This window comes from Gossypium hirsutum, chromosome A01 (genome assembly GCF_007990345.1).
Source record: "Gossypium hirsutum isolate 1008001.06 chromosome A01, Gossypium_hirsutum_v2.1, whole genome shotgun sequence".
NCBI classification, from domain to species: domain Eukaryota; kingdom Viridiplantae; phylum Streptophyta; class Magnoliopsida; order Malvales; family Malvaceae; genus Gossypium; species Gossypium hirsutum.
In genome coordinates, this window is record NC_053424.1 from 281,916 (window position 1) to 309,211 (window position 27,296).

The following is a 27,296-nucleotide window of genomic DNA, read 5'->3' on the forward strand; positions in this document are numbered from 1 at the left end:
GAGCATTTTTTTCTTGAAAATATTTTCGAAAAACTCAAAATTATTTTATTTAACACTAATTTATTTTAAAAAAATTTCTCAAATATATTTTTAAAAAATAATATTAAATTACCCTTTTATATTTTAAACATAAACTTATTAATAATTTAATAAAAAATTTACCCGAACTTGACTGTAATTGTATTTTATTTTTATTTGCAAGAGTTGTGAATTCATCATCCATTTATTTATTATATTAAAATCTATAATAATGATTTATAAATGCAAAACAGACGGCAGGAAGAGCGTGAAAGAATGCGAGTGGTAAAAGAAAAGCATTGTGTCAGGGAAAGATATTGGTGATGATTATAAATAAAGAGGAGCCAATGAAGTGGAAGATTTGGTAGGATAAATAAAAAGTTAAAACAAAAGATTGTCTGTATCTTAAGCTTGAGAGAGACCTAGGTGATGTGAGACACTGACGGCGAATGTTCCCTCTTCATTTATTACAATTAGACATCTTTCAATTTTTTTAATTTAAATAATATAATCAAATCCGAAATTTATTTAGAATATTAAAGTAGTTTTTACTTTTTTAGTTCCTTTAGAAAATTAAAACGACAGCAAAGGAGGCCTTACATGTATAGTTCATCCGCTTTGGTTTGGATCATTTAAGTTTTAATTCTATTTGTGTTGTAAATGTTAATGTCAGATAAAGTGATGGTCGGATAACCTTTTTGTATTGTAATAATTATTTATAGTTACATAAATATGTATTTGTATTACATTTTGATTGTATAATATTTTTTAAAAATTATTCTTTTAAAGCGAGTGGTTTCTTATACAATATATTAAATCAAAATTTTGTCGCTAGTTTTTAAGAAAAAAATTAAAGATATTATATGTCATTGAAATCTTCATTTGAAATGACGATTTTCCTATGTGACTTTTAATAAATAAATTTTTTTAATGTAATATAAAAAATAATAAAATTTATAAACAAAATTTTAATCTGTAATTGAATATGAGTGAAGTGATGTTCAAGAGTAGGATCAAACTGAGACTCAATTTTAAAAAATATCAAACTCAATTTTAAGGCCGAATCGCCCAAATGCTCATTTTATTGATAAAAAAAAGTAAGTTTTTAACAATTATATTTAGCTATAAAATATATAAGTGTTAATATAAATTAATTTTCATACTTTATTTATTTTTAAATAATTAGAGGGGGTTGGGTTAGACTAGTTCGGGGTTAAAAAACATAAATCTAGCTTGGTTCAAAATAAGTAGGTCATCGAGTCCATGAACACCTCTAGTTGAACATTTATACTACAATTTTTCAATTAGAAGTGTTCTTGAGTTGAGTCGGACTAAGATTATGTGAGAAATTAATACGTTTTATGCTCACCCATGTTATTTTCTATTTCTAAAAAAAAATATCGTTTTAAATTTAATCTTGAATATTTTTATATATTCACCATTTATTAAAAGTTTAAATAAATGCAACTTAAAATATATTTTAATGTTTACATTGTAATATTGTATATTATTATAGGTTTAATTTGTATATGTTATAAATTACTTAGTGTATAAAATAAAATAAAATAATATAATATATTACAAACATAGAAAATAGGTAGGGTCAGGCTTGAGCCTTGAATATTTTATATTGAGCTTGACCTATATTTTAAATGAACTTAATTTTTTTTCCCAAGCTCTCCTAAATTTCAAGTTGAACTTCGAGTTTGGACGGATAACCCGACCCTTAAATAGATCTAATTTCAATATTAAACCTTGAACTCTATATAATTTTATTGTATCTATAATATATTTAAAGCTTTTGACTGAATTATATTAAATGTCAATTAAACCTTTGATTAAATAATGTTCAGAGTTAATCAAACACTAATATTATTATAAGTATGATTTCATCATAAGACCATTTTTAAATCTTGAACTCTATAATTCTCACTAAAATTTATTTAATTAAAAACTATATTTTCAAATAAATATAATTTTTTTTCCATATTATAATTTAATATTTAAATAAATATTTACTTAGAAAATTTAATTTACGTGAAAGATTCGAGTCACAATTGGCTGGATCACAAATTTTTAACTTCCAAGTTCAAGGCCGTAAGCCTCTTCGGATGCGTAAATTATTGGACCCTAGTGGTCCAACAACATATTCCAAATCGTGGCAGAAACACAAGATGGGGCAGAAGTGATGAACTCACTTTATGATTGCTCGGATTCATCTCAAAGTTTAAAATTTTGTTTAAGTTTGTTGATATTTACAAATGTTTAATTTAAATCTATTTTACATCCGTTGATGTTATTTTAATTTAATATTTAATAATTTAATATTTTTTATTTATTAATTTTTTTATATAATAATTTTAATATATTTTAATACTTATTTATATTGAAATAGAATTATATATTTAGCATAGATTTATTTTTTATGTGTTATAAATTACATAATATATAAAAATAATATAAAATTTATCAACTTAACAAAAAGAGTTGGATTGGGCCAAAAACCTTGAATGCTTAAGCTTGTGCCCATTTTATATTTTAAACCATGAATCTATTTTTCAAGCCGAACATTATTGTTCAAGCTTTTTCAAAATTCGGATGAACCTTCTGATTTGGACAAGTAACCAATGAGCAAATATAGGCAAATCAAATCCTCTAGATATTTTATAAGAGATGAAAAAGACAAAAGTAAAAAAAATAGTGATTTTTTTCTATTTTTTGTAAAAATTTATTTTTTTTCTTAAATCCAAGCCATTTTATTTCAAATATAAGAGAAAAAAAACATTTTTGTTACTTAAACTAATTGTTTTATTTTAGGTAACTTAATCCAACAAACAAAATATTTAGTTGGTTTACTTTTATTATTTGTAATTTAATTTCTCTATTTTTAAAATTTTTAATTTTAAGTTTAGTGCTCTTTATACATTTGGAATTTAATCTCTTAATTTTTCTAATTTAAAAATGCAAGCCCAGTTATTAATTTTGTTATAATTCATTTGTTAAATTCAGGTCTATTTTAATGTTATTTTTCTAGGTACATGACTATTAAAGGAGTATTTTTGTTAAATTTTAAAATGGTATACCAACAAATTAAAAAAAAAAGGTAAAGGTGTTAACAATTGCAAAGTACAATAACTAAATTATAAACTTAGGAAGAGTGTAAGGACTCAAAAGCATATTTTAACCATAACATAATTATCGAATATTGGAGAAAAATAATTGCAAAACACGTTGAGAAGCGGTGGCACCCCCTCGCATGTGAAATAAGAGACAGATGGAGCAAGCACGTGAACAACTCAAGGGAAAGGTAATGACTAATTTAGCTTCTACTCAGAGAAGTCACATGGCTGTTGACTCGGACGACACTTAACCATATTTTTTGCATATCATTTTTTGCCCACTCACTGCTAGGACCATCCCACTCACTAAGGCAAGGCCGAGCCAAAAGAGGTTTCACGTGTCAACTCAGTGAAAAGGTCGAATTGAGTCCGGAAATGACAATTTCTCGCCGCATATCGTTCTCAATTCCTTGCTCCTGTATGCTTGGCTCATGTTAAGGGACGATTCAATTTGGATAAACTACAACGAAGGTGATTAAATTATTAGTAAATTTACGTTTTGATCATTTAATTTTAAAAAGTTATAAAATAGTCATTAAATTATTTAAAAATTTCTATTTAAGTTATTGGACTGTTAAAATTATTATTGCATAGCATTCTCAATTTGCACCAGTTGCATTAATTGAAAGCTGTACTTCCTCTTATTTTTTATGAAATAACTTTAAAAGTTGTGAATCTACAAAACCAAAGTCTAAACAACTTTATTCTCTGATCTTCGATATTGATCGTTAGATCGACTTGAATTTAATGTATGCTCTTCTAATTGTCAATGGGTATTGATCGACTAGAATGATTGTTGAATTGTCACTTAAAGCTCGGTAGCCAGACTTAAAAAAATAGAACTTAACAGTCTAATGACTTAAATAATGACTTTTGAATAGTTTAGTGATCATTTTGTAACTCTTTGAAATTGATTGAATAAACATAAACTTACTAATAGTTTAGTGATTTTGGTGCAGTTCACTTCCCAAATTATAACAATATTGAATAATTTAAATATTTTTATGAAAATAATTATTAGTCTAATAATGATTTTAGTCCTTTTATCATGTTGAAATTTAGGATTTAATCCATTTAGTTATTTTTTATACAATGCCTAGGACAATCTATAATCCCACAACAACCCTTAAATAGAGAGTAAACACTCTTCATGTGCTTGAACCAACGTCATCCGGCACAGGCAATAATGTCGATACTAATTAAGCATAACTATTAAAATTTAGGCTTATATAAAAAATATGTATACAAACTTTACAACTTTTCTCATTTAAGTAACTAAAGTTTTTTTTTGTCAAGGTAGGTACCTAAAATTTTATTATATTACCACTTCTAATATCATCCGTCAACTCTAGTTTTAAAAAAACTTTGAACCAATTAAATTAATTACACATGTCATTATTTAATTAATTAATAGGGTTTTTTAATTGAAATTAATTTAAAATATTACATATCATAATTTGATTGATTCAAACATTTTTTTCAAGGAAAATTAATAGATAATACCTAAAATGATAACGGAATAAAACATTAGGTACCATTGACAAAAAAAATTGTATAATTTATGTATCAACCTAATTACAAAATACACAATACAAGTGTGATGATATAAGCTTTGATAGCGAGTACATTAGAAAATAATTTAGTGATTTGCAAATTACGATTGGAATATTCAACACAAAGTTGTTAGTTAAGATCAGACAAAACCATTTTTACGCAAGGATAATTTTGGACCCACAAATTACGTCTTATCTTCTTTTTTTTCATTTAATTTTCCTGGCCATTTCTTAATTATTTTCAGATTTATTAATGTGCTTAGTACTGTGTAAATTTGGATAAATATAAAATCTGGTGGGGATATAAGATATTAGAGTGAGAAAAAAGGAGATTTGTCTTAATTTTAACCTTGACATTAGACCAGACGAGCAGCCCCCTTTTTCATTTATTTTTTAAATAAATTATTTCTTTTTACTTTTATGAAGTTTGTCTTCAAGCCTGTGGCTTTCATTGTTGTCAAAATTCCTACCTTAAAGTTTATGTTTCCATAAATAGTGCATCAGAATTTTATTTTTGAAGCAACAATTACTCAATCATGAAAGTATATGATAATCTTACTATGCCAAACAATAAATATATAAATAAAAAATCGAATTCCGGATTTAATAAATCAACATAAATCATGTTTTTTAATTATTATTATTATTATTTTGTTATGGTGTTAGTCATTATTCGTCCTGATTTAACCCGTTATACGATTAAAATTGAGTATACTATACATTTTGCTTGTAAATTTTGTTAGCGAACCCATGCCAGAAAAACACGTGTTGATCCTAAGGAAAAATACTTGTTAGGATACATAAGACACAGTTAAACTTGATACGTCACATCAAATGACGTAACTTATAAATATGAAAATAGATCTTTAAGTGAGCGAGAGAGAAAAACGGCCACTCAACAATTTAGCCATCATCCATCCGAATTTAACCCGTTATTCGATTAAAACCGAGTAGCTCACATACCACAGAGTTTGCCTGTAGGCTTCATTAACACACAATTCACTAATATGCTGGTGAACCCATGCCAAGAAAACACGTGTTGGTCTTAGAAAATGATACGTGTTGACATACATAATATCTATTTAAAACTAGTACATCACATAAAAGAGACGTACCTTATAAATATGAAAATTGACCTTCAAGAGAGAGAGAGAAATAATCACTCAACAACTTTCAATTTTATAAGTGTTTCCTATTTATTATTTTTTTAATTTTTAAATATAATTTAATTATACACTGTAAAATTTCAACCTGGGAGTTAAAAGTTGCATCACCTGTTTAGAAAATAATTATCATTGTAAATATATTTAAATTGGTTTGATAAACAATGATTTTGTGAAATCGGCTAAACTCATTGATTTTCCATTATCACTTTGGATCCGGCGTCGTTTTTTATCTCAAGTAAGATCATCGTCAAGTCTAATAGATTTTATCCATAATATTTGAGTGTTGGATAAAATAGATTTTATCCGTAAGATTGAGTGTTGTATAAAGATTGTGAAATTAACTCATTGTAATGTAATTAAAACTCATCTTTAATAATATATTTTTTATTTAAACTTAAGTATAAAATATGTTTATTTTAATATTATTTAAAAAATAAAATAAATTTTTGGATTGACTACAAAAAAAAAATAATTGGGTGAATTTGAACAGACAGTACATTTATTTGCAGTTAATATAAAACAGACTAACAATATTATATCGCGAGACAAAAAAATAAACTAAACGTACCGCATCGTCTACCCAAACCACACTAAGTCAACTAGCGAAAATTTTTGGCTATTTTTATCAAAATCCTACTAATTTTGATTCCACACAAATGGTGAATATTTTAAATAAATATTAAAATATTAAAATGTTTTAGTTAAACTTAGAAAATATATATTTTTAACAATTTTATCATAGGTTTTGATAGTTCTTGTCTTTTTTTTTTGTGCACAATATCTAAAATTATCTATAGCCTCTACTCAACTCATAAATAGAAGGATAATGCGTTTAAACACAATCGAATTCACGTCATCTTATATTGATAATAATACTTATTCGTGCTAATCAAACAAAGGCTCAATCGGCATAAAGTATTGCCTTTTAAGTTGTTGCAATAGTAACAATGTTAACTCAAATAATATATAATCAGTAAAATTTTAAAATATTAATATTGTCTCAATTAGATCATTTCATTAGCCTACCATAATTTAGGCATTAAAATGGTAATTCGAATTTAAATCGTGATCACATTTACCGATATTTATCCAAAAAAATCACATTTACCAATATAGTTTGAATCTCATGTATTAAAAATACAAACAATGCCAAGTTAATCAGTAGATAAAACAATCTAATTGGAATTTAATTACTTCAAGGGATAAAGCAATATTTGATCTCTAAGTTTGATATTTTTTTCAAATTAGTCTCTAATATTTTTTATCCACATTAATCTTGTAACTTGGTAACTTATTTCAATTTTGATCAATATGACTATATGGCTCTCTGATATAGTGCAATGTCATCAACTAAAAAAATATAAATCATTTTATAAAAAAGTTCAAAAATATAAATCATTTTATAAAAAAGTTCAAGTGATGACATAGTATAATTTCATATTACCACGTCATAACAAGGACCAAATTTGGGAAAAATTGTCAAGATCCGGAATTAAAGTCAGAGGCGAATCTAGGGGATTGGCATAGGCCCCGGCCCCCTTAAAATGAAAAATTACTATTTCAGCCATTTAATTTTTTTTTAAATTTTAAATTAATAAAAGTAAAATTATATTTTGGCCCCCCTAAAATTATAAAAAATTGATTTAATCATTTAAAAATTATAAAGATATATAGACTATAAAAAATTAAAATTTCATTCGCCTACTAAAAAATTGTTCTGGCTTCGCCCCTCATTAAAGTGGACAAAAAATGTTTTAAGATCATATTGAAAAAAAGTCAAATTTAGGAACTAAATGTTACATTTTCCCTTATTTTGAGGATGGGTCATGCAATTAACTAATAAATTTCCTAATTTTAACTTTGTGTAATTTCTCGATACTCGCCAGTTTATTCGCTCTCATTTTTTTATTTTCCAAAATCTCTCTATTTCGAGGGTCGATTTTAACCGAGTTTAAAACTCTTAACAACCATAAACTTCGATGTCACTCCACACTGCACAGTAAAAAGAACTGTAAATTTCAATTTTCAAACCTAAAGCTTTTTTTTTAAAAAATTAAAAAAATCAATCCTCTTATTTTCCCACCAGTCCTTTAGCCTCCCTTCATTTCAATTTCAAGTTTTTCAACTGTTTAATTTTAATTTTCAAATTTCTATTATTTTATTGTCTCTCTGCAACTCTCCTTTGTCTTAAAGAAGACGAAACAATCTCTTTCTTTTTTCTCTGTTTTTCTAACTTTTCTTCTAATGTCCATAGTTACAAAGAAACAATAAAGCAAAGTTTATATAAAAATCCTTTCTTTTTTTAACATAGAAATGCTCTTCAATCTTGTGTGTGTCAAGCCATGTGAGTTCACTGACACGGTCTCTTCTTCTTCTTCTTATTTGTATTTATTGTCTTTACTGAGTCACTGACTCAGTGAGTCACATACGGCATTCTCTCTGTCTCTTCTATATGGATTGTTCTTATCCGGCAAGAAGCAGCTCGCCGTTATCGTATCGGAAATCTTCGAGTTTTTCGTCCACTTCTTCGACTTCTTCGTTTTTCAGCAACAAACCAATGCATCACATGAGCTCCTCGTCGTCGTCTTCGTTTTTCAACTCGGGGAGTGAATACGGTTCTCGATCCATGTCCGATTCGATGCACTACGGTTCTCAAGGTTACAATGCTCGCCCGCCAGTTGCTTACGGGTCGGATGAGATAATAGGCGAGCCGTTCGAGGCGTCGAGACCGGGGGATAGTATTTCAGTTACAATTCGGTTTAGGCCCTTGAAGTATGTTGTAGATCTGAGTGTATTATATTAGATCTCATTACAAGATTCGTTTTTTCGTTTTGATTGTTGTGAGAGTCGTATTTTCAGATAATGCAATTCATTCGATCTGTTCTATCACTTATTTTTTATCTGGTTATAGTGAAAGGGAATTTCATAGAGGGGATGAGATCGCGTGGTATGCGGATGAGGATAATATTGTGAGAAACGAGTATAATCCAGCTACTGCTTATGCTTTTGGTAAATGCCCTTTTTTTTTTGAATTTTAAAGTTGAAATTTATTGCAGTTTACTTTTTGTAGGCAATTTCTGCAATTGTTGAATCTATCCACTTGAAAAGTACTGTAATTAGATGAAGAAATATAACGCTTTGTTGGGTTTACTACTTTTTAGTTAAAATAATTTAGCACAAGTATGATGTTTAAGCCTGGCAAGTGGCAATGAATGTGGATTTTGTATGAACATTATTTGATTTGGTTTTTACAGACAAAGTATTCGGACCTCAAGCAACATCGCAAGAGGTTTATGAGGTAGCTGCTAAACCTGTAGTGAAGGCTGCAATGGAAGGTGTTAATGGTATGAAATTTGAATTTCTGGAATGTTTATTGACTTCTTTCAGTTGATTTCTATTTGAATTTTAATTAAACAGTATCTAAAGAATAATCTATTTTAAGTCATTTCTTGTCATCTTGCTCAAACATGTTGGTCTTTTTCAATTCTGAAATTATAGTTTGTAATTAACTGAAGCTAATATTAACTTGATGGAATTATAGGAACTGTCTTTGCTTACGGTGTTACAAGCAGTGGGAAGACACACACTATGCATGTAAGTATAGTTTTCTCCACAAACTTCTTGCTTTCCGTATAATTACTTAAGAGTATCATAGCAATTTTTCAAGTCTAGTTGTACGTCAATTCTGGCACTTTTTAATAGCAAAATTGCTAGTTTATGTTGTATCGGATTGAATCTTCTTATATGGCAATTTGGGTTGAACTCCTAACATAAATAACTGTGGGGTTTCCTTCCTAAATGGTAACAAGTATTCAACTAAATATGGTACTGATTGTACACATTGCAAAATTTCTCTTTTGGTATAAGCATTGCATTTGAGTTTCTTGAATCATTAATCAGTGGAATTCTTTTACCATGCTATATATTTATTTGACAGTTATGCTGCATGAACTTAGTAACTTGAGAACCTCAATCTGAATTCCTAAAATTTTCTAAATTTATCCCTTGTGGATGTTAGTAATCACATATATAGTGCCGGTGCTGTATCAGGAAATGTCCATCAATTAGAACATCTTTATTTGTATATAACTAGTAATGAATCCTAACATATGTTCATATTGATTTCTGATATTATACTCTGAATATCTTATAGACTCTGAAGAAGGCAAAAAAATAAAAATAAAAAATAAAATTCTATCTCTATTTCAGTTAACCTTTAGTTTTTACCAGTTTATTTCTATCCGGGGATTTTCAGTTGCATTAAAACTGTATATTCTTTTGGGCCCTTATTGGTTAAAAAACTTTAGTAATATGCTATTTATAAAATTTTAATCATATCACTATTTCAGTCTAATTAATATTAACAGTCCCTGCACGGTATATCATTAGAATTATCAATTGTTTTCCATCTGTTGTTAATATGAGTCTTATGGGTGTAATCCTATGATATAATACTGTAATGATTCCTAGTCATCTTACTTTTGACTTGATTTTTTTGATAATATGCTCAGGGAGATCAAAATACTCCTGGTATTATACCGCTGGCAATAAAGGATGTATTCAGCATTATCCAAGATGTAAGTATTTTGCCGAAAATTATTAGGCCTAAATACAGAAACTGTCAGATGAATGCCTTTTGGCCATTCCTTTTCAGCACATGTTGTTTCTTTAACCTACCCCCGCACTTGTATGATTTTGGACTAGTTGGCTCCATTTTGATGCTAGCCCCTATTTTTCTTCTCAATTTTATTTCATTAGTTATCAACCATATAGTAATATGTTCTGAAGTATGTCAATAGGAATATCATTGCTTTACAAGTTACCTTTAGCACTTACGTAGGCTTTAATAATTAAGCTTCCATTCAATGCAATCCCCCAGTTTTCTTCTCAAATTTTAGTTCATTGGTTGTAGACCATATAATAACATGTTCTGTCAATAGGCTTTACTCAAGTTTATCTCTAGCACTTGATTAATAAATGTTCTTTTGGTGCCATTTTTTTTTCTTTGTTTTTTCATGTCTCAATGCAATCTTGGGGTTTATTTGTGTTTCATCTTATACAATTGGAATTGCATCCACTGGAGCCACAGGCAACTACTTAGTTACCCATTTCCCATTCAATTTCATTTATTGCTGTTGAAAATCCTTTGCATTGATTATCTTGGACAGTAGTAGTTATGCTACTAAATGCTTGAAGTTGCTGCCTAGTTTACTTGATTTGAATTATTTCCCCCAATTTATCTGTGTAAATTTTGAATAATAACTGTGGTCATAACTCAGACTTCAGGGCAAGATTCTTACTCTGTGTGTCATATCTTGAAATCTACAATAATATTGGTGTTGAAAATCTGGTGTATTGATCATCCTGGACAAAATAGCAGTTATGCTACAAAAATGCTTGCACTTTGCAGTCTAGTTTACTTTATTTGAATTATTTCCGCCAACTTGTATGTGTAAATTTTGAATGACTAACTGTGGTCATATCTCAGACTCCAGGGCGAGAATTCTTACTCCGTGTGTCATATCTTGAAATCTACAATGAGGTGAGTTGTACTTTTAACTTTATGATTACATTTTTTGAATTTCTTTCGTTTCAGGTTTCTCATTAATGTTGTAATTTATGATGTTACCTTAGTGAGAATAGTTTTGTTCAATTTTTATCATATAACCTGTGGTTCAAATTTTTGGCTTCAGTTCCCTTTCAGTTGGAATTTCTTTTAATATGATTTTTCTTTTTTTGTTATTTTGCTTGTATCCTCAGGTTATAAATGATTTGCTTGATCCCACTGGTCAAAATTTGCGCGTTAGAGAAGATGCTCAGGTCTTTTGCTCAACTTATTCAAAAGTTTACATTGCGTTTATTTTTGTCATCGACCTTGGTCTCATTCTCTCAAAAAGTCATGTGCAGCTAAGACTCATTCTTCATGTTTAATATCAATCTAATGAATCTTCATTATAGACCCTATGTGGGTGTCCTTGTGCTGAGATTATCCAAAATGGTTCAATAAATTTGCTGATAGAATGGCTAGCAATTAATGTCAGTTCCATACTTTTGCTTATGTCAGCATTGTCTTTCAGGGAACTTACATCGAGGGTGTAAAGGAAGAAGTGGTTTTGTCGCCTGGGCATGCCCTATCTTTTATTGCTGCAGGGGAAGGTGCTTTCCGGGTTACTTTTGTTGTTTTCCTGCCTTTTCCTTCATATATTTTATTTCACCTGCCATATGAATAATCAATTTGTGAGATTTTATCAATTTCTAAGTTTCCATTTGTGTCTTGATGGGCAGAGCATCGTCATGTTGGTTCAAATAACTTCAATCTCTTTAGCAGCCGAAGTCACACTATATTCACATTGGTAAACATTCTTGACGTAGGAACTTACTCATTTACCTGCCAAAGTTTTGGGTAACCTTTAAATTTGTTTTAGTTAATATTTAGTTTATCTCAGAGGTGTTTTGAGTTCAGTTTTTTATTGTTGCTGAAGCAAATTGGATGCTTATACCGTATGGGTCCTTTCTTTTCTTTTTGCTTAAAATTTGCAGATGATTGAGAGTAGTGCCCGTGGTGATGAATATGATGGAGTGATCTTCTCTCAACTTGTATGGTTTAATCAATCTTTTATTTTTCAAGAAAGAACATTCCTCTTAATAAATGGCTTGACTTGTTACTTTCTTTGTTCCTTTATTCAGAATTTGATTGATTTAGCTGGGTCTGAGAGTTCAAAAACTGATACAACTGGAATAAGGAGAAAGGAAGGATCTTACATAAACAAAAGTCTACTGACTCTTGGAACTGTAGGTGCCTTGTATTTTTTTATGAATATTTGTTACTTTTCCTTGTTTTTATAAGGCCAAAACATACAAAGCATTGCATATGTCCCTTCAACTACTCTGCAGGATTAAAGCCTCTATTAAGTTGGTGGAGAAAATGAACTGAATCTTGGCAAATATATTTCCTCCAACAGTCTCAATGATTACTAATTACAATAATAAGTCTCAAGTGGATGATAAACTTTTCTTGTCAAATTATTCATCTTTGTCTTTGGTTTTATTGACTGGTGTCTTGACAAGAATTTTTAGTTCTATAATTAAATCATCTGGTTTCAATGTGAAGGTAATAGGAAAGTTAAGTGAAGGAAAAGCTTGTCATGTTCCATATCGTGACTCCAAGCTTACCCGTCTTCTGCAATCTTCACTAAGTGGGCATGGACTTGTTTCGGTGAGTTGATCAGTATCTTACCTGTAGCTGACATTTTTTTCTATTTCTTATCGGTTTGTTAATTTTATCTTCAACATGAAAATTGAAATTATAATTTCCTTTATCTATCAATTTTTTCTCCAATATTATTATGTGATCTGTCTGCAGTTATGTATCTTCTATTGATATGTGACAAAATTTCTGCCTATTTTGCATTTTTCTGTAAAATTACAGCTCATTTGCACTGTCACGCCTGCATCTAGCAATATGGAGGAAACTCATAATACCCTGAAGTTTGCAAGCAGGGCTAAGCGAGTGGAAATCTATGCCTCACGTAATAAGGTTTTTATAGCCTCAGTGTTATTTCTTTCAGCTAGTTGTAGAGAGATACACTTAAGGTCGAATCTTATGCTACTTTCAAAACTAAATTTTTTTCCAGATTATTGATGAAAAATCACTGATTAAGAAGTATCAAAGGGAAATTTCTGTCCTCAAAGAAGAACTTGATCGGCTAAGGAAGGGAATGATTGTTGGTGTTAATCATGAAGAACTTTTGAGCTTAAAGCAACAGGTATGGCAATTTCCTTTCTGCAGTCATTTTTATTTTTATGGTGTAACTATTTTCTGAGTTCTTTATGTTATATGTTGTTTGTGGGACAGTTGGAGGAAGGTCAGGTGAAAATGCAGTCAAGATTAGAGGAAGAAGAGGAAGCCAAAGCTGCTCTGATGAGCAGAATCCAAAGGCTTACCAAGCTTATACTTGTTTCTACCAAAAATACAATCCCTGGAAGTTTGAGCGATTTACCTAGTCATCAAAGGAGGCATTCTGTTGGTGAGGAGGATGTAAGTTCTTTTCTCAATAATTCTAAACAAAAGATTAATTCTTTCATTCTGATGGTTGAAGAAGACAACACAAATATTCTAAACACAAACATATGTAAAGATATTACCCAGAAAAGGCGAATGATACATTTGATTCAAATGGTGAAAAAGATGAAACAAAAATTCGTAGTTATGAGTTTTACTATCCCTGTCTGCTTTTCTTTTTGAAGACTGTATTCTGTAGTCATGAGTACTTTTTAGGTCTTGGGTTTTAGTCTAATAATATAATATGATTTTAATCCTTTTGGTACTTTTCCTCCAGCAGAAACTGGATCTACGAGTAGGTGATTCCTTGCTTATAGATGATGAGAATCAAAAAGATTCTCCATCTTTGGTTTCGGCACTTGTTACTGATCCATGTTTTGAGTTTAAACACAGAAGATCCTCCAGCAGGAGGAATGATGAATTCTCACCAGCTAGCCGTACTTTCACTGAGTCTACTCAAGCGGGTGAACTTATTACTGGGAGTAAACCGCTGGCAGTATGTTCTGCTTTTTTCATTTCCTTCTACCTTTTCAAATGTCATTTTGTTAAATTTTCCAAAGGGATTCCTTGCATTTCCTTAAATTTCTCTCTTTCTTACTTTACAGTTGGATGGTCTTAGTCCCTCATAATAAGGGCTGGAACTTACAGTTTGATGGTTTAATTTTAGATCTGCATTTTTTCTTTCATGTAGCCTACCAAAAAGATGCGCCTTTAGACCTGTTCAGTTAAAAAGTTCCTATACTTTCTATATACGACTGTGCTTAACATTATGACATAGAATGTGTAAAAATTTCCTGTTCTTTTCTAGACAATTATGTTTTAGTGGTGCATAATTTCTGCATGGGGTAGAGAGTAGTTTCATTCTTTTATTCTTGATTCCATTTGATTTCCCTGTTCCACTTTAGCTATTTGCAGCTGAAGTTTTACAACCCCTGCCACAATACACAGGGTTTGTGTGCAAGATAATTTTTCAAATCATAGTACCATAGGATATCGTCCTCCATTATTGCTTCAGTGAATTGCAATCAGAACTGCCTTCTTTATTCTTGTCTTTGTAGTTTTCTTGAATTGCTGTTGATAATGTAATGATTAAAGCTAAGGCTTCCATTGTTATAGGGCCGGATGACATCAGATCAGATGGACCTTCTTGTTGAGCAAGTTAAGATGCTTGCTGGAGAGATTGCACTTAGCACCAGTACCCTGAAACGGCTGGTGGACCAGTCTGTAAATGATCCTGACGGCTCAAAAACCCAGGTATCTTTTCCTGTCTCACATCTATAGCACATTTTAATTCAGTGGCAGTGCCAGTGGATATTCCTAATGGTAGGAAGAACTGGGGGTAGACTGACATGATCTATTATTGATCCTGGTTCTCCAGTCTATAAATTTTAACATTATCTGAGTATCCATGAGGTTATAAAACCGAGGACAGTGCAACTGGAATAAACTATCAGTTCTTGTACTTCCAGTGTCTGTTTACTCAAGAGTAAACTTTACATAGTTTTTATATAGGTGCTAATTAGCTTTTTTCCTAACACAGATTCAGAATTTGGAAAGAGAGATTCAAGAAAAGAAGAGGCAAATGAGGGTTTTAGAGCAACGCATAACTGAGAGCGAAGCTTCAATTTCTAAAGCAACATTTGTGGATATGCAGCAGGTAGTGTTGTTACCCTGTTTATAGTAATGATGTTTATGCTAATTTTTAAAATTATTTTATGGTAAACTATTTATGAGGGCTTTAATGCCTTTGGCTTTTGCTTAGCTAATTCTGAATGTTTTCTTGTTGCAACAGAAAGTTATGAAATTGATGACTCAGTGTAATGAACAGAGTTTTGAGCTAGAGGTGAGTGTTGTGCAATTTTTCTGATATATGGAAAGTGCATTTCATGGATACTGTTTCACCATTGATTAGGGCTTGTTAAACAATGACAATTCATCGTGTATTGTGTAATAAAGTTTTTTCTACTCCTTGTTACAGATCAAATCAGCTGATAACCGTATCCTCCAAGAACAGCTGCAGAACAAGGTGAAAGCCTTGTGTTTGTTGTCTTATTTCCTCCATTAATAAAATGGCTTATCATGTCTCAAATTTAAATTTGGTGTTGCATTTGATCCTTCTTTAAGTGCTTCTGGCTTCTTTATAAAATCAATATGTTGTATTTGTCAATAGTTTCTCCATTTATAAATACAGAACTATTTTTCAATTATGGTTTTGGTTGTTGGCAGTATTCTGAGATCGAGGAATTGCAAGAGAAGGTGAATCTCCTGGAGCAGCACTTGGCATCTCTTTCCGGTGACAAATTATTATTGTCATCCAAAGAGGGAATATCTGAAGAATATGTTGATGAGTTAAGAAAAAAGGTCCAATCTCAGGTAATTTACTTATTGTTGTCTCAAATTTTGGTTTGCAAAAGGTTTATCAGCATGTAGTAGTTCGTCTTATTCTTATAATTGATTTTAATGAAATTTTGTGACCATGCCTCCACATGAATTCACATGATAGGTGCTGAAAAAAAAAGTCATTTTGATCATGTGGTAACTGATTGCTCGTCTCTTTTGTTTTGTACACCTTAGGAATATTTCAAAACATGACGTTAGTAGTAGCATGTGAATCTCCTTTCGAATGTTGCTTCTACTTCTCGACCATAACTCAATAGCATTTCTGGCATGCCAGTGGCTCATAAAACCAAATAGTGTAGTTCATGGGGCCTACACATGGACAATCTCAGTAGGGATTGTCAACCTTACACGGGGTTAGGCAGGAGAATAACTTAACAAAACCCAGACTTTGGTGCTATAACTTTCGTCTAACCTAAACCAATTAATAGCAAATGAAGAGGCTCAAATTAAATATAAGATCATAAGGAGCAATGCCCCCCCTTAATAGATGTGAGATAAAACCACTTAACATCTTCTCTTAGAAATTTAATCAAATTTTAAATTTTGTCAAAGGTTTGCTGAGTAGTATAGAAATGATTCATTAGTGTGCCTTTACAATATGATAAAAGCTACAGGTTAAGAGTGAAGGTTTGTTTGTGATTAGTGTAGTCCTTGTCTTCCTTTCATCATCGAGCTGCTCAAAGTACTGTTTTATCTCTCCAGGAGATTGAAAATGAAAAAATAAAACTCGAACAGGTGCAGCTCTCAGAGGAGGCCAGTGGGTTGCGTGTCCAAAATCAAAAACTTGCTGAGGAGGCTTCTTATGCTAAAGAATTAGCATCTGCTGCTGCAGTTGAGTTAAAGAGTTTGGCTGGTGAGGTGACAAAGCTGTCAGTACAAAATGGAAAACTAGAGAAGGAATTAATAGCTGCTCGTGAATTGGCACATTCTAGAAGTTTTGCTAATTCAACTTTCAATGGTGTTAACCGCAAGTACAATGACAGCATGAGATCTGGCAGGAAGGGACGGCTTTCTGGCCGCTCTCAAGACTTTTCAGTAGCGGTTGGTGATGACTTTGAGTCCTGGAATCTTGATCTAGATGATCTAAAGATGGAACTACAGGCTAGGAAACAACAGGAGGCAGCTCTTAAAGCAGCTCTAGCTGAGAAGGAATTGATAGAAGATGAGTATCGGAAAAAAGTTGAAGAAGCAAAGAAGAGGGAGGAAGCTCTTGAGAATGATTTAGCTAACATGTGGGTGCTTGTTGCTAAGTTGAAAAAAGAAGGAGCTGCTGCTACGCTTGACAGTAATACAGATGAGCCACACAGTAATGGTACTGATAATATCGAAGATCTGAAAGCAAACAACGTTGAGAGTAACAATGTCCTGAAGGAGAGACAAGTTTCTGAAGTGCCTTCAAAACCAGCTAATGAAAGACCTAAAGAAGAACCTCTGGTTGTACGTCTGAAGGTTTGATCCTGTACCGACTTTTAAGCACCATATCTGTGTTCTGACTTCAGTTTTCCATTTCCTTTACTCGACTCCTGACCCATAGACTGGTCTAAGATTTTGTAACAGCATGTTTGTTCCCGTTTCAAAACTAAACTTGGTCTACACTTGCAGGCTCGAATGCAAGAGATGAAGGAAAAAGAGCTCAAGTCCCTTGGAAATGGAGATACTAATTCCTATATTTTGTAAAGTATATTTTGAGTCACCCACTGCTCCTCTTTTCTCTCGTGTCGGCATTTCATTGTAAGTGATTCTCTAAGCCATACCGTATTATTTCTTGCCACTAGTACTTATATTTTTTTGAAATGTTTGTTTTTCATTTTTGCAGTATTTAAATCTTGTTGGCTTGCTTGTTCTGAGTGTCCAATTTGTGGCACAAAGATTGCAGAATAGACTTTTTTGCATTTCACTTCATGACACAACTATATATACTCTCCTAATGAAAGGTCATGCAAATTATCACCACATTCATCTATGTTAGCCCGGCTTCTCATTTTCATTAACGTCCAACATCGTGTGTACACATATTTAGATAGGTATATGGAAAAAGAAACTTAGGATATGTACCCAATATTCACCTCCAAGTCCACATAACATATAGATTATCGTTCTTCTTTAATCGTATTCACATCAATACGAGAACTAATCGGATCATGAAATTTTGACAAATTTAATCTGTTTTTTTTTTTTTTTGCAGGCCTGGGATAACCTGTTTCCTATTTTCAGTGATAAGCGGGTATCAATTCTTTCTTTTATTTATCTGTGTAACTGTTTTAAAGGTTAGTGTACCAGAAGTTTGTTCTCTCCTTCACTGAGAAGCAGCTGTAAAAATAAATAAAGAGATTAAGGTTAAAAATATTTTTGAAAAAGAAAAAAAAAAGGTTAATTCATTAAAAATTGCAGATACAAAGTGTTGCTTTGTTTAAAATTCACAGCAAAGGTTGTGATCTGTCTTTCAAAACTTTTCAATTGCTTTGTACAGAAACGATTTATTAAATGTTCTTTTTTCTCTCTTATTTTGGTTCATACATCTTATCGAAGATTAGTTTTAACTTTCTTGCATGATTCTTTTAATCTTAATGAAGGGAAATTAAAGTTATTATCTTGCGCCATATTTGATAAATTAGAGAAGCTTAAAATAATTATTTCAAACAAAATATTGTCTTGAACTCCATTAATTCTGCTGAGAGGTTTAACTTCATTAAAAAAAATTGTTAAGTGACGTTTGTTAGTGGCCAACAAATTTTCAATGGGTTGATATTTGTTCCCTCAACAAAAGACGTCTTTTTATTGAGGTGTAGTTCGTTTGGAGGCAGCGGACTTATCAGCAAGTCGAATTTTGTTCTTTAACTGTCTTCTTAAAACACTTGTTGAGATGTTCTTATTCCCTTTAAAGATAATCTTAACTAACTGAGGGATTTGTTGGCTTCCTACAGATAATATTTTGTATGCTTCTTTCAATCGAGTTTGCCTCCTTTAATAAATTCTATTTCATAATCTACTTTAAAATTTGATATTTAATTTAAATTTCACCATAAACATTATACTTTTAAATGTAATCTTTATTAAAAAAATCCAATTATAACGACATAATCGATAGAAAGTGAAATGCTTTATAAGTATGGTTTCAAATTCTAATTTTATAGCCGAAAAAGAAGTATGATTTCAACTGGCCCGATTATTAAAGATTCTCTATCCCCATCTCGAACATGTATGTACAATTTTCTCTGAATTTCTTGAGATACGAAAAGCTGATCTGAGCAACTAAAAGAGTCGACCCATTGTCACCTAATATTCAGAATATCTGCCTGATCTTTGAAATGAAAGCTTAGGAGCATTAAGGATGAGACATTTCGGGTCATTCGAATTCCTTGACATGAAAAGGATCTCAAATTCACTAGCTTACAATTTTGCTAGAAAAATTGCATGGAAATAACCTCATAACACAAACATTAAAGACATAATTTTATTTTATTTTTAAAAAATTCAGACAACTCACTTGAAATAAAAAAATAATACGCTTCAGTATATTTAAACTTACATCCTCCTTCGTTAGCTTACATTAAATCAAGTTAAAACTGAATCGACAATTAAATAATCATAATTATTTATGTAATGTTATATATTTTTACAAAAATTAAATCAAATCAAAATTTATGAATAACATTCTACCATAATTCATATATATATATTACTTTCTGGATTTATCACGTTTAAAAATAATGAAATACAAATATCTATTAATATTTTTCGTCTTCTAAATTTTCAAATCTTTTAGATGTAAACCTTAACATACAAAAACCATTAATGGCAGTGTTAAAGAGTATGAACTGAGCTAAAGGCTAACTTTGTTGAGTCTGTTGTAGTCAATTGGATATAAATTGTAAAGTCCAGAGTATCTTTGCTTCTCAAAAAATTCTCTTTAGTTTCTCTTGTTTCCTCAGTAACCAAATAGTGTTTCTTTGTTTCATTTTTTCTTCTTCATTTGTGAACTTTTAACGTGCAGCATATGATGAAGGTTCAAGAAAATCATCGACACGCCAACCAGGTAAAGTTTCCATCAAGTACTCCGATATACTCATTGAAACCAAAACGTCGTCGTCGCCGATGGTGTAATTATGTTCGATCCTGTAAGTCGTCAATGGCTTCTCAATTTCGTTATTGGACTGTGAAGTAGTTTCAGCTTCAGAACAAATGGTTTGACCACCATAACCGCCATTAGAGGAAGATGAAACTGTGTTTAAAGCAGGAGGGAAACCACTAGCAGAAGAACAAGAAGAAGAAGAAGAAAGCTTAACGCCTGTGAGAAGAAACCTGTTATGTTTCGTGGTATGTTCATTGGCTTTGTGAATTGGAATATCACATTCCCTACAGAGTATTGCTCTATCTTCTTGACAAAACAGAAGCGCTCTTTTCTCCTGCAAAAAGGTAAATTTATGAAACCAATGCTTTTTATGGTTAATTGTAGATCTCGGAATTCAAATCCAAGAAGAAACTTTTTTTTCAAGGATGGAAATTAAATTAAAAACTTTTATGAGATTTAAAATGTAAAAAAGAGGTAATTGAGCTTGAGTTCGGTCAAACATTTGTTACTAAGTTTGAATTTAGCTCGAGATATAATTGACCTAACTTGATTAAAATTATTTATCAATTTTAGTAATCAAGCTCGAGCTAGATGAGATAATTAAACTTAAGGTTAATAATATATATTAAGGATAATATTATAATTTAATAATATAAAAATATGAAAAAGCTCGATAAAGTTCGCAAGCAGTTTGAGTCCAGTATTAGAAAATTCAAATTCGCTCAATCGATAGCTCGAGTTACTTGAGCTCAGCTCGATAACTAATGAATCGAGTTCAATTTTTTTCAAGTAGCTTCCAAGCATGAGTGTCTTATTTACACCACTATTTATAATTTTTAGAAAGACTAAATCATAATTTTATCATTTTAGGAACCAAAATACAATTTCGTCGTGTATTAATTTATAACTTTTTGAACTTTAAAAGAATTATTCATTTTAAGGGACCATGGCTCCTATCTACTCCTCGGTGCTGCCCATCTTTTTGTCAACTTAATCATGCAGCTTAGACTTTATATGCTCAAACATGTTACTCAAGTTATAAACATGTGTATAGACTACAATGATAAAATTAAGATTTAATATATTAAAAAAAAATAAAAAAGGAATTAAACCACATATATATTTATATATTTTAAATATACTTTTATATCAAATTTAAACCATCTAAATAGATAGTTAATACAACAGAAAGACTTGATTGATATCCATATAATGAGATGTAACTCACTTAGCCATTTGATTAAATAGTATAATTACTTCCTTAGATATGCTTGAATTTAATAATTCAAACCAATCCTTTTTAGCTCTTTAATTAAAAGAAAAAAAATTGTATTTTTAGTCTTTATTTAAATTAATATTTTTTTTTAATTTTGACACTCTAATTTTTATTTTTATTTTATATCAACCTCAAAGATAAAATTTCTATCTTTGTCCCTTATTGATGTGACACCAATACTTTGATAACTCAACTGGAATGTTTTAAAATGTCAATTTAGAATCTAAATGATAGATTAAAGACATCCAATGGAATTTGTTAGAGTAGATTTTAACCTCTCAAGTTTTCTAAGTTTCCTATGCCGAAAGTCAACATATTCTAATGTTTTTTAAATTGGACCGATTTGATTAAAAATTTAATAAAAATATATAAATTAAAAAACTCTATTTAATCAATTTAATTAGTCCATACTAATTTTTAATATAATTAATTTAAAGTTATTCTTTAAACTAATATCTCAACCGACTTGATACAATTCAAACATCTTTTATGGATCCCTTAATATTAAACTTAAGGTTTCTATACTCAATTTTATCATTTAACTCATATATGCAAAAGCTGATGGCTTTAAATCCCACCAAATACAAATTTACTATAACACGAGGAGACAATGAAAATAAGAAACAAAGTTCAAATTTAAAACTGAAGATAGACATCTCGAATCCAATACCCAACCTAGTGGATTCGTCCGTGGTTAGTCTCACCAAGAGCTGAACCCCCTCCTCCAGAAAAGGAAAAACATATAAAGTCGTTGTAAAATCCGATAGTTAAAACGACCGTCGTTTTAAATCTGGGTTGTAAATATCAAACAAAAAGTGGGAAGTTGGGGGGGGGGGAGTTACCTGACAGATATCACAAAGAGGGGATTCATCGGGTTGAAGAAGAGCAAAACGACAGTGTTTAGTTGCAAGCTTATTTGCATGATGAACATTATGATCACACACACCACAAAGAGCAGCTTCATCAGCTGGGCAAAACACTGTGGCTTCTTCTTTGTCACACACTTCACACCAAATCTTCATCTTTCTTTTTTGTTCCATTGAATTTTTTTTATTGATTTATTTATAAACAGAGACCTTTGATTTTTTGTTTCTTTTTAAAAGAAGGTTCAGAGAAAAGAATGAAGGGCTTATGGGAAACAGGCAATGAATATTTATGAGATGAAATAAACAGCTTTTAAAGTTTTCACTTTCAAGGAGATCTTTTGATATTAAGAAACATTGAGATGCTTATCCTTTTAGACACTTTATAGGCACCAACATTTTGGGTTTTTTATTTTTTATACTTTTTAATTTATAAAATGGTTAAAACAACATTTAAGACCTGAAGTTGATAACATTTTTCAATTTGGTTTTTGAATTTTTTATGTTCACCTTTGTTTGGGAACTTAGCAAATTTTTTCCTAATTTGATCATTAAGCTTAGATTTTATTAAGGTATGATGATGTGGTACTCCCTCGAGGTTCTACATTATCACTTAATTTTTTTAAATATAAAAGAAAAAGAAATTTTAAAGTGTTTTTTGGTTAGGTGAAAATTTGGTACAAGTTTAGTGACCAAATTGAAAAAAGTTGTCAAGTTTCAATACTAATGTGAACAAAAAATTTTAAGGACCAAATTTGGAAAGGTTGTCTAAGTTTAGGGACTTAATTTATCATATCTATAAAATATAGGAAGTTAGTTGATAAGCACAAGAACTTGAATGGTTGATTTTTGTTAATTTGTACGTATGAATTAATAAATTCTTTATTTCTACTAATTATTTTCCTATAAGTCGATGAATTATTGATTTTCAAATTAATAATTTAATAGCAAGATTTAACGGTGCTACCCGAATGGATTAATTTTCATAGTTTTTTTTTTGATAAATTAAAGCAAAAGAATTAATTTTAAAATTTTCAGAAAATACAATGATCAAATTTGGAATTAAACCTTTTTCTTTCTTTGTGTAAAAAGGAAGGTCCAACTTGGCTTTCTTTAATTGTTTATATTTTGTATATAATAATTATTTTTCTACTGCCTATTCTTTCCCAACTGTTTACTCAAAACCTTGTTTTCTTCTTCTTCTTGCACCGTCTTTGTTGAATATTTTTCCTTAGTTTTTTTTCTTTATGGTTTTTAGAAAATTTGACTTCAAATAATTGGACAGTTTTTTTTCTTTATGGTTTTTAGAAAATTTGACTTCAAATAATTGGACTTATTTAATAATAAATAAATTGCTCCCTAAATTTTTAATTCTTCGATCAAATAATTTGAACAATAATGTTCACACACACAAGGTGACAAACAATAACTTTTTAAGAGCAAGATATGAATATGCAAGGATATGGATTTTAAAAAATAAAATTATATTATATTATATTATATCGATAGTTGTATATTTATCATAATTTTTATTTTATATAAATAAAAAATAATAAATCATTTTAAATTTATTAAAATTTTAATACTTATGATTTAAAAATATTTTTAAAAAAAGCAGAAAAAACGTGGTTTGATTTTTTATATCGACAATTACTAAAACTCCAGTTGTAAATGGAAATGATTAGAACATGGATTTTATTTTATAAATTATAAATGAAATTGGGTGGGACAGAAAATGACAAAAAAGACTTTTTAAGAGCAGGATATGGTAGTGATCTTGTCTTGTAATAATATTATTTATAAACAAATAGGATAATGATAATAATGAAAAAGGAAATTTTCAAAGTTGGTTACATTAAAAGGCACACCAAAAAGGGTAAAAAGCTTTAATTGCACCTTTTCAGTATTATTGCCCATGCTTCTTCACATGGTGTAGAGATTTTTGTAGCTTAAACAATTCATAGTCATGTAAGATTGATTCCCTCTTTTTGTTTTGAAAGTTTGAAATTATGGGTAAAGAGGAAAGTCACAAATACTTCTTTTTTATTTAGGTATTTTGTTATTTAAAGACACCTTCCTTATTTTGCAAAACTAAAAAGAGTTTTTTTTTCAATTTTAAAATTAAATAAATTATTCCTTTTTGAATATTTTTTGAAAGTGAACTCTATTTTTTATTATATTTATTAATTTAATTATTTTTATCATATTTTAAGACAAAAACCAAAACATCTCTAGTTAGGTAAGTTTATTCTTTTTAATTTCTACTTATGTCTTTGGTTTATTGCATTTAGAGTTTTTTTTCCCAATATCTTAGGCTTTTGTAGTTTTTTCAATTTATGTTGCAAGCTTCGTGTTTGTTGAATTTTTGTGTTTTTTATTGTTATGGATTCTCTTGATTGTTATAAATTATTATTTAATTAATCAATAAGAGTATATTGAGAGATAAGTAGAAAGAAGAGACATTGTACAATGGCCATGATCGTCATCTCTTCCTCTGCGTTGTATTGTTTGTAAGTTTAAATTAACTTTCAATTTTTAAATCTCAAATTTCTTTTTGTTATGAGCTTAATTTATTTTATCAAGAACAATTGCTAACACTTATTTGATTAATTTAATATTATTATTACAGATTGATGTTTGAAGCTTATTTGCTTTGTTGTTTGTGATTTAAATTGTCGTTTCGGTAAAAAAAGTTCACTGAGATCATAACTTTTAATCAAATTCTTTTTTACCTTTATAGGATTTTAGGTTTTTTTTTCCGGCTAGTAGGATTATAAAATGATTGTCAATTTGGTGGATTAACTTGTTCTTTAGCATCCTCTCAATAGCCAACTTAATTATTTTGTTAATAGGTCCATATTTTATAACAATATAGTAACATTTACAATGCTTAGAATTAGGTATAATCTCCACTCAACCTTCAAATAGGAAGATTTATACTTTAATACGCTTGAATCCACATTTTTTTACTCTAGTAAGAACGGCAATATCAAACTAAACTAAAACTCAATCTTCTTTAATAAAATTTAAAGTTAGTCAAGATTTGAGTTTTTTTTTTCTTTGTTAAGATTTGGATCCTACATTTTATCCATTTGAATAGCCAACGATTCATAATTGAATGAGATTGTATAATCTAATTCGAAATTGCAAGGGAATTAACAATTTTTGATATCATTGTAAGCGTAGCTAGAGGGGAAATTTAAGCCCTTTTAAAGTCATCTTTTTACCTTTAGCTTTCAGTAACAAATTTTTAATTTCGCCCTTGATTATTACAAAAGCCAACCCTTTTTTATAGCAGTTTTATTTATACTAAAATTTGTGTTGTTACACACTTGAAAATATATTTGAGATTTAGCTATAAAATATGATTAATTGGTTTTATGTAAAGTTTAAATAATTTATAGAGAACTAGAGTTTAGTAAATAGTGTATTTTATAATTTATGTATGTTGCTTTTATAGACGAAAATATGCTAGAGAGGGTAAAAAGGCAAAAGCTTGAAAAACCGATTTCATAAAAAATCAATTGTTATAAATTGTGGTTGTTATAGAAAAGACTAATTGTGTAATAATAATTTTAAGTTAGATTATGGTAGAGGTCACATAATTATGTTTTTGTTTTTTGAGTTACTTAACTACGAAAAGTTACAAAATGATTATCCAATTACTTAAGCATCTTACTTGGGGGAAAGGCTACATTTAGTACTGGACCGATAATTTTAGAAATACGCCCTAAATTTTCTTTTTCAAGCGTGAAAACTCCAGGAACAAAAGTAGTAGGATTTATTTTCATAATAAAGTGAAATATGTCAAAATTTTTTTCTAAAATTATCTAATATAAAATAAATCTTCGACTGGACTTGATCGGTTAATTTAATAAGAAATGAGAGTTAACGCTCGATTTCATTGGTCTCATCCAATTCAAGTGCATGCAATTGGATGGTTTCCTTATTTAATGAAGGAATTTTTAAGTTTCACCAACCTATTTTCAAAATAGGAAGTGGATAAATAAAAAATTTGGGAATATTTTTTTGTCACAAACTGGCTAATGTAAAAATGAAAATACTTAGAAATCTAAGATAGTCCTGACCAAAAAAGACAAAATTGAGTAGTTGAGTGATCATTTTGTAACTTTTTATAATTAGATTATCAAAAAAAATTTACTAATAGTTAAGTGATCATTTTATAACTTTTCATAATTAGACGGCAAAAAGAAATTATACTTGATTAAGGAATTACGTAATGGACACTATATTAATGGGCTTAACCATAACGGGCTTAACATTAATAATGGCCTTTCATCAAGTCTATTTTCAGCTTCAATGGTAGCCCGGTCTGTGTTTTGATAACTAGGTCAAATCCTTTGTTTGGTCCCTGTATTACGTTGAAATTTAAGATTTAATTCTTATCCTTTAATTTGATAGCTTGTATTTTATACGAAATAGTTTATTCCTCTCCCTTACGGAAGTTGGTGATAGTAAAAACCATCATTACAGATAAAACGAACTATCAAAACCAGGGATTTAAATAGCGGTCCGTTACCGAAATAGCGGCCGTTATATAGCGGTAACGGCACCGTCCGAAACCGTTACTGCCGAAACCCGCTATACCCGCAATACACAATAAGTAATGTAAAATTCACGACCGCGATACCCGCAGTGACCGCAATAGCGTCCGTTATGTCCGCGACCGCGACAAACGCGACGCGACCGAAAACGCGACCGCGACCGCAATTTAAATCCCTGATCAAAACCATTCCATTTGAACTT

The 27,296-nt window shown here is 30.1% G+C and overlaps 2 protein-coding genes across 5 annotated transcripts; one reads left to right on the top strand and one right to left on the bottom strand.

Moving 5' to 3' along the window:
- Window positions 1–7,964: 7,964 nt before the first annotated feature.
- Window positions 7,965–18,822, top strand: LOC107936985 (kinesin-like protein KIN-7D, mitochondrial). 4 transcript variants are annotated; one of them, XM_016869794.2, is made up of 24 exons: window positions 7,965–8,628; window positions 8,768–8,865; window positions 9,111–9,200; window positions 9,398–9,450; window positions 10,368–10,433; window positions 11,345–11,398; window positions 11,617–11,676; window positions 11,934–12,012; window positions 12,142–12,209; window positions 12,397–12,453; window positions 12,544–12,648; window positions 12,968–13,072; window positions 13,286–13,393; window positions 13,491–13,622; window positions 13,712–13,894; window positions 14,196–14,414; window positions 15,035–15,172; window positions 15,459–15,575; window positions 15,711–15,761; window positions 15,897–15,944; window positions 16,145–16,291; window positions 17,021–17,767; window positions 17,921–18,049; window positions 18,504–18,822. In XM_016869794.2, exons 1-23 carry the CDS (start codon window positions 8,309–8,311, stop codon window positions 17,993–17,995), a joined length of 3,120 nt encoding a protein of 1,039 aa, XP_016725283.1. In that variant the 5' UTR covers window positions 7,965–8,308; the 3' UTR covers window positions 17,996–18,049; window positions 18,504–18,822. The 4 variants fall into 4 exon arrangements, with proteins under 4 accessions (XP_016725283.1, XP_016725284.1, XP_040972814.1 ...); XM_016869795.2 differs by having other exon boundaries at window positions 14,199–14,414; XM_041116880.1 differs by having other exon boundaries at window positions 12,397–12,648; window positions 14,199–14,414.
- A 1,153-nt stretch (window positions 18,823–19,975) lies between these two features.
- LOC107936962 (B-box zinc finger protein 20) lies at window positions 19,976–22,887 on the bottom strand. Its single transcript, XM_016869752.2, has 2 exons — window positions 22,509–22,887; window positions 19,976–20,724 (listed from the first exon to the last, which is right to left on the bottom strand). Exons 1-2 carry the CDS (start codon window positions 22,704–22,706, stop codon window positions 20,302–20,304), a joined length of 621 nt encoding a protein of 206 aa, XP_016725241.1. The 5' UTR covers window positions 22,707–22,887; the 3' UTR covers window positions 19,976–20,301.
- Between the last annotated feature and the right edge of the window lie 4,409 nt (window positions 22,888–27,296).